Here is an 8,863-nt window from a genome sequence, read left to right as displayed (position 1 = left end):
TTATTTTATGTAATGTTAAGTTATAAATTTACTCTAATTATTCTTAATGAAAGAAGTTTTCTTCAGTTAATAATTACTGAAGCGGCGATTTATTTATCTGGCAACGTGATTTACGAAAACAAGCATGGCTGTAGATTGGAAAAATGAGGAGGACGTGAGAGAATATTTGGAAAACTTGGGAATCGAATACAGATTTCAATGCTACTACGAAAAGAAACCAGATGGCAAGGAATATTTCGTCATTATTAAGCGTTTTATTTATCAATTTATTTTTTTGTCTTATTTTATAATATATTTAGGATGTCATCGTCTCGGCGACTTCTTAGAGGCGGTTAAAAAAGATTTTAAAAAAGCAGCTATAGTTTATAAAAGAAATTGTGAAGAGAATAACTATGGAAAAAGTTGCTATAAGTTTGGAGGCTATGTATCTTGGAAAAGCGTAGGATGTATTAATAAACTTCTTAGTATATAATCGGCTTGCTGTATGGTATCACAATGTGAATCCGTCTCTGTAAACCATATAATCTGGTAGACGTATCTCACAGCAAATTCTGATTAGCAAATTGTTTTTATTTACGATAGACTTACATATGCATTTCGGGTTTGTATAATGTGATCGCAACCCCTCTATGTAAATTACAAAAATTATGTTTAAATTAGTGGTTGGGAGGGCAAACTTTCCTCGTCCCAAACAAGTATCATTAACACCATTTAACACATTAACCAGCAGATAATAATATTCACATACATTTAACACTTTTTTTTTGTGATGAGACATAGTACATAGTACAGAGAACATAGACACAATGTGAGAGGTCAAAGTGAAGTGCAATAAACTTCATTGAAAATTTGAATCATCTTCATGGATTTTGGTAGAAGTTTACTTAGGTAGGCTAAAAGCTCATAAAACACAAGATCACTTTAGGATATATATATATACATACACCATACACTACACTGCTGTATCTTGCAAAGGGTCACATGTAGATGATCAGTTCCTTTAACTTTTTTACTCCTCTGGTCACCATGTTCTTAGAAGTAAAAATGTTATATGGTTATGGTCTAAAGCAGTGTTCTGCAAAGTGTGTGCCGCAGCACACTGGAGTACCGTGGTCAATAGTTGGTGTGCCATGGAAAAATGTCAAGTTTTGTGAAGATAATGCACCTACACGTAGCTGAGAGTTATGCGAGCGAAGTGCTTCATTGCGCAAGGAGCGGGTCAGCCCACCCGCGCACCGCGTGCATGCGTGTGTCAATGTGATATTGTAATGCTGTGCCCCACTTAGTCATCGTTGCCACGCGCTGTTGTAAACTGAAACAAATCGCTTTTCGCCAGTAACTAGCTGCTAGTTTGTGATTGTGTCGTCGGGAACGTAATTGACTTTTTTTATTACAAATAAATAGACCCTAATACATGTATGTGTATATAATGGATAAATTCCTTAAATGTACTGCAAGTGATGATAATGATTCCCAAGAAGCAGAGTCAACGAAGAAAAAACCTAAGCTTGTTAATCGAAAATATGATGAGAGCTATGTATGTTATGGCTTTATATATTGTGGAGAAACTTTGAGTAATAATTCGATGGTGCCCAGTAAACTTTTACGACATTTAACTACTAAACACCCATCGGTGGCTCAAAAAGACAAACCCTTTTTTCAACATTTGAAAGACCAGTCTAAGAAACAGGTAACTGATAACAGCACTGATAAGATTCTAATACCTCATTCGGAGCAGCATTTGCATATGATTCAATTTGTGATGAAGTTCTTAAAGCATGTTAACTCTAGAATTTCACTTATCTCAAAGTCTATAAGCTCTGCACTGCGTGGCATTGTAGCAGAAATTGTTGCTTTCTGCATGCCAAAGAATTTAAAATGCTAGCAGATGTATGCAATCTGGATGCAGCTGATCTATAGTTTTGGAGAAGTGTCTGTCTAAATATGTTATGGTAGTCAATGTATATTTGATTACTTTTTCTTGTATTTTATTATTAGTTCCATTTGTATTAGACTAATCAGTCAAGTTATAAATTTTTTAAAAAGGTAATGAATGGAGATATTCTAATGATGACGTATATTTATTTAGTTAAGTAAAAAAAAAATAATTTTTTGACAAAAAGTAATATGAAATGTAAAGTTAATTAATGTATAAATTAATGATATAGAAAATAAAAACTGAAATTGTTCATTTCAACTGTAATATAGTTTCGGCAAAATATTTAAAAATTTGTCCGAAATATAATTTGTTATATGATTTCAGTCATATTGAAATAAATATAATTTCAACAAATTTTCAGTCAGTATAATAACTGATATGGAGGTGTGTCCATTACCATTGAATAAATATCATGTTTTCTAGATTCTAATATGCATCTGATTTTTGTGATATCAAAATCCAAAAAAGAAGTCGGTATCTTGTGAACACAATGTGTGCCCGGCATTGAAAACACAGCTGCAAAAAAACTTAATGCATTTTATTTTGATGTTTGCAGTGTTTCATGATGTGCATTTTCAAATATATTTATTTATGACTCCATTATCAGGTACAGTCAAACTTACTATCTGATAAATGTTATGTAAGTGTTACACTGTGAAATATCTGTTTACATGTTCTTCGGCATAGTAGATAACTCTATTCTTAAATACAGCTTTATAGGAAATTTGTCTGCTGGACATTGTTCACTCAGCTTGCAGTTCAAAAGACCACCACATCATGTAAACCAAAATTAAAATCAAAGCATGGAAGGGATGTATACCATACTGATGCCATTAATACACATTAATAGCCAAGCAGAGTGAAGAGCAAATGACACAAACAAGGCTGCGTTAAGTCAACTTTGTGTGTGATTCTAATATATACCCCAATTTTTGAGACCAAAAACGTCTCAAAAATTGTCCAAGTCCAAAAAAGGTGTACATTAGAATTGAGAAAACATGATAGGTCAACAGAAGTTTCACTTAGTCTATGTAATTTAATATTTAAGAGGAAGGTTGGGGTTTGGGATCTTAGGGAGCCAGACAGACTAGAAAATGGCTTTTCATTCTTTGTTGTGAGAACAGTAGTGTATGTGTATCCAGTCACTATGGACTCTCTCCCTCACTTTGTAGAAAACATTCTCTATGAAATAAATTTGTATAATATAGAACTGAGTAGAATTATTTCATCACCTGATGGCATTTGTACAGGCAGAGTATAATATAGATGTTTAGCTTTTTCAATATAAATCACTTCAACTCAATTACTCATCAAATAAGATAATACCACTTTAGAAATTGTCACTATAGTATTATAACTTTAATTTGTTTTTTAAAAATAAATCCTAAAACTTTTTAATATATAGATTTTAATGGTTTATCATTTATATTTGACTTTTTTCTTTTCAGGTGATGAAAAAGCTGATAAATTAAGAGCATTTGAATATTTTATGAAAGGTTGTGAAAAAAATAATCCTGAAAGTTGTTTTCATGCTGGTGCCCAGTTAACTTCTAAGAAAGATGATAGTGTACCTAAAAATTATCCATTAGGTTTACAATTATTGGAAAAGGCATGTTCACAGAATGATCAATTTGGATGTTATTATGCTAGTGGACTTCATTTCGTAGGGGCTGAAGGAGTACCAAAAGACATGAAGAAAGCATTTATTTATTCAGAGAAAGCTTGTGATTTAGGGAATATGTATGCATGTGCAAATGTTAGTCAGATGTATACCAAAGGAGAAGGTGTACAGAAAAATGAAAAATTAGGTGCCGAATATAAAGCTAAAGCACTTGATCTTCAAACACAGTTTCAAAATAAACTTCCAACAATAACTTTTGAACAAGGAACTTAAATTTTATTAGTAAAAAAATTAGCAATAAAAAGTTATATATAATTTATGTATGTAGTACATTATATTCTTGTATATAGAAATCTTAAATACAGAAAGATATGAGATTTGATTCAAAAGTAATGCCTCCTAGTTTCTTCTCATGTAATACTGAGAAAAATAAGTTTATATATGAGCATTTGGTACAATAATTTTATTTCATATAATTAGTTATTTTCAATACATTTTTCTATTTATTAAGATATTTTTATCATTTTATAAATTCCTCTCCTAAATATCATAATGATGTTAACCTACTTCTCTGGGGACCTGGAATCAAATCTGGGTGTGCATTACTGCATGTAAGATGAAGTATAGTATTTGAGAGGAGTGCGTGACATAATGCAGAGAGATTTTGCGAGAAATGAACAAGTGCTGGAGGAACATGGGGTGAAAGAGTGTCACTCAAAAGGGAGTAAATCAGTTCTACAGTGGTTTGTCCACATTGAGAGAACAAAAGAACTATTGAAGACAGTATACGTCGGAAACTTGGATGGGAAGCATGGTAGGAGAAGGCCAAGAAAGTCTTGGTTGGAACAAGTGGATGAGTATCTGAAAGAATATAAGATGTTGAGTGAAAAAGAGAAATGTGAGGAAGCATGCTAGAAGTGGCATGAGTGTGTCTGGTTAGGAAAGTGTGGAGAAAGTTGCTGAATGGATGATTTGTAAGATTGCAGCCATCTTTTGTCTGTTGCTCATCCTTTTTTGATTATGAACATGAAGATGCAAATGTATGTATTATGTTGTCTCACATATGTCATGCCCCATTCCTCACCATCCAACTAAACCTGTTGTGGCTTGGCCAAACCCAAGTACAATGAGTACAATTAAAAGACCATCTTAGTGCCCACAGGACAGAGTAAAAAATATATAATTGGTAGCATTATCATTCATAGTGTGATGAAAAATATTCTTTATTGGGAATACTAAGATGAAATTGATGGTAAAGCTAGTCTGGACTGAAATAAAGATATATAGGAGAGTCTGACCAAACTTTGTGAAATTTTGCCAAATTTCTGATTTATAAAATTATACATAAAACAAAATTTAATCAGACTCATATATTTCAGTCCAGACTAGCTCCATAATCAAAATAGCAAATATTAATGAAATTGAAGACTCAAATTGCCAAATGAGACCAGAGAAGCATGATAAAATACCATTAATTTAGCATTTAAAAAAATTATATACAAAGAATTTCAATTTAATAAATAAATATTCATCATTAATGTTAGAGAAGAAAATGAAACTTTTCAATGAAGTATTTTCATTTGTTTCCACACTGTGTACACTAAGAAGGTCTTGTAGCGCACCTGTTGTGGATTCGTAAGGCCATATCACACGATGATGAAAGGTTCGAATTTTTTTAACTTCGATTTTATTGAAAATATTTCAGAAGCGCGCTTCCTCCCTTTGCTCAATAAAGGTTATAAAGGCTTATCTATATCAATGATCTCCAAACCTTTTTGATCGCGTGCCCCTAAGACGAAAATAATTATAAGTTGCGTACCCTATAATATAATAAAATTGCTAAATTTCCACTATAAATACTTAATTCCTGCTAAATTTCTCGGTACCAGCAATTTTAATTTTTTCCCGTGTAAGATCGCAAGTGATCGTGCGCCTACTTCGGGAGGATGACTAAGATTAGACAGGATTTTGAAGAGAAACTTGGCGTACCCTACTGGGGACCATGATCCATACACACAGTACTGTATTGAAATTCTCAAGGGCCGTGTTTTAACCTTTTGTTAGCTAAAATAAAGCTTAATTTACTGCGCAATAAATCTGTTAAGTGTACGGAATCGAAGCATAACTAGTTTTAGCAAGAATTGTACTTTACTGTAAACTGCTCGAATCAACCCATTCAAGAACATTTCTGAGATAACTCAGGATCGAACATGGATCCTTTAATGCAGAGCAAGGTCTATATAAGAAGGTTAGGACGCGTACTGGAGCCGCCATTTTGGGACTTTTTGAGTCGCATGTTTAAAACAAACTTGTACGAGCAGTCAGTTTTATACGACATTAATTTAACTAAAATTGCATAAATTAGTTTAATTAATGTTGTATAAAACAAACTTGTAAGTTTGTTTTATACAACAAGTTTAAAGCAGTGGCGTGCCGTCATTGGAAGCGGTGGAAGCGCCGCTTCCACCTTCCAATGACCTTCCCTTGTATTTCATATTTTAACGTACTTTGAATTAATTAAAATTAATATTTTATTATAACTGCATTATGTATCTTATTACAAATTTCTATACTACATGTGAAAAAAACGATAAGATTGCTATTGTATATTCGAATATCAGTGGCGGAATGGAAGCGCTTACGAGACAACCTCCACGGCGGGAATAACTGAATGGTGTAAAGCAGCCAGAGGGAATTGGCGCATGCGCTTTACAGAGCACCAACCTCAGCCGGTTTAGCTGGTGGAAGCTACACACGTGTAACGCTTCCAACGATTCTATCCCTTAGCCACTGGGTAGGGGTGAATTGTCTAAGTGAATCTAATTGTCTAATAGTTGTCTATCTAAGTGAATTGTTTAAGATTTAAAAAAGTAAAGAGTATTCAATGTTATTTTTATGTACGTTTTTTGCAAAGTTATATTTAATTATAATTTTCTCTTAATTATACTGTAATTTTATTGACAGATTTTCAGACATAAAATCTTTAGAATTTTTATCACTTTTAGATGTTAATAATTTTAATATTATGAAATACAATTTTTCCAAGCGTGTTTTAATTCCTTAAATTAAGTAAATTTTATGGGAAATTTTTCTGATTTATCTAAATTACGTAGTGAATCGCAATACAGTGGTACCTCGTATAACGTACAGTACATACGCCTCGAATAACGGACTTTCTGCTTGGCCGTTACGTGACTCTAGCAACGGACTGGCTGCGAACAACGGACTTTCCGGCATAATTGGTGACTGCTCCATGGGTGCGTTCTTTAATAGTGGTCGCTCTGCGTCCCCGCTACTACGGGAGTGCGCTGCTGTTTGTAGACATTTAGAAACGACGGTGAAAGAAAGAAACATAGCGGCGAAACACTATCGAATAGTATCGTGATGGAGGAATCTATAATTCTAAACTATGAGCTTTAAAAGGCAAAAGAAGGGTCCCAATTTAACCATAAAATGGATTATTTGTTGAAAGAGCATTCAAAATAGCCTGGGAAAAAATTCGTAAAGACACATCACCGCGTGCGCTAACTCGCGCTTCCGCAATTTCTAAATTTTCATTCATAAAACCACATAATGGACCCGGAAACGAAACTATCTTAGCCATGGAGGACGCCATGTTGCTTTCCACCGTAAACTACTGCTACAAGCGGCCGTTTTTGCCGTTCGACGGCGTGCACTCCCACTGGAATTTAGGAACGCGTTCCTCAGGAATTTTTTAACGGTGTCGCTCGCGCAGAGTTACCCGGAGGAATAAAAGAACGCACCCCATGTTCATTTTTTTATGATACAGTACGGTTATTTTATGCTGCGGAACGAATTAGATGTTTTAACATGTATTTCTATGAGAAAATGCGTTTCGTATAACGGACGTGCACCTAGAACGGATTAAGTACAGTACGTTATACGAGGTACAGTACCACTGTATTTAGATTCGAGTCTGGACTATATTGACAAGTAACTCTTAAACATAAAATATATTATAATTAATGTTGATCCGAACAAAGACGTACTAAAAGAATTATATGATTTAATATCATTAATTTTTATGGTACCATCTACCAGTGAGTCTGTTGAGCGCAGTTTTTCGACCACGAAGCGAATTCATACATTGTCCAGGAACACTCGGTCGGAGGAAAAATTGTCGTCGCTAGCGTTGCTTTCGATAGAAAAAGAGCTTTCAAATACGTTGATGGAGTCGACGACCAGCGACTTTTATGATAAAAGTAGTTAACGACTTTGCGGAAAAAATCCCCGAATAGTTGTTTTTTTAATTTTTTATAAACTAAGTTTTTCTATCATTGTTTGTATCGTATCAATTTGTATTATGTATGTATTATTTGTATTTTAGAACTAAAATAAACAATTTGTTTATTTTTGTCATTTTCAGTATTTGTTTAAAACTTTTATGGAAATGTCATGTACCGGACAGGTCTGACCCGTCACGAAAGACGCGAAAAAATGGTTAATTTAGAGAAAAATTTCTTAGTTTAAAAAAACATAGGTAAAAGTCGTTTGTAGTCGGACACCCATTGTTTATATCAAACTGCCAGGCAGAAACCGTAAATCGCGAAAGGAAGTCGTCCTATGATCGGTGGAAGATCGAATTAGTCTTCGATTTTGACTTTTCTCGCGCTCCAGGTAAGAGTCTCGTTACGTTTAGTAACCAGGGACCAACCACTCGGGAAGCGTGTTTGAGGGAGAATGACCAATCAAATGGAAAAAGAAAGAGCGGAGATTGATATAATCCCCGACAATCGAGGACACCACGCACTGGATTAACGTTCCGAATAACCAAAATGCCGTGTGTCGACGCGCAAAAAAAAAAAAAAAAAAAAAAAAAAAAACAATTTCTCGTCTATTGTGACAACCTGTGACCCGTGCCACTTCGGACTTAGACTGTGTCCCCAACGCCAACAGAGGAAGTCTCCCCGTGCCCTACAGACTTGTCAACGCTACTGTCCCGGGGCCACCTTCGATCGACCATCAAAGAACCACATCGACACCCACGATGTCCGAACGGCTGATTGTCCTAAAGCAAACTATTTTGTACATAGTATATGTTTATTTTATGTTTCTTTTTTGTCGGATTTTGTCAGGTAGGTTTCTTCCGCCACCACGCACGTACGAATGGACCCTAGGCCATCACTGACGCGCAATTAACTGGTTGCCCCTGGAAGTCGGCTTCTTACAGAAACAGCTTCCCTATCATCAAATGTCACGGCACGCCACTTCTTATACGTAACTCTTGCGCTTAAGAGTTGTGCTAAACCAAGATTATGATATCCCTTCGATGCATTGGCTAT

General features: G+C 34.7%; 1 protein-coding gene across 1 annotated transcript; it reads left to right on the top strand.

The window, feature by feature from the left end:
• Positions 1 to 3,879, top strand: Coa7 (Cytochrome c oxidase assembly factor 7). Its single transcript, XM_067270951.1, has 3 exons — positions 1 to 224; positions 300 to 439; positions 3,345 to 3,879. Exons 1-3 carry the CDS (start codon positions 125 to 127, stop codon positions 3,831 to 3,833), a joined length of 729 nt encoding a protein of 242 aa, XP_067127052.1. The 5' UTR covers positions 1 to 124; the 3' UTR covers positions 3,834 to 3,879.
• Positions 3,880 to 8,863: the final 4,984 nt, after the last annotated feature.

Source organism: Centruroides vittatus, unplaced genomic scaffold (assembly GCF_030686945.1).
Source record: "Centruroides vittatus isolate TY-2023 unplaced genomic scaffold, ASM3068694v2 contig_388, whole genome shotgun sequence".
Lineage (NCBI taxonomy): Eukaryota > Metazoa > Arthropoda > Arachnida > Scorpiones > Buthidae > Centruroides > Centruroides vittatus.
Note: the sequence above shows the minus strand (reverse complement) of the source record. Positions and strands in the feature narration are given on the sequence as shown.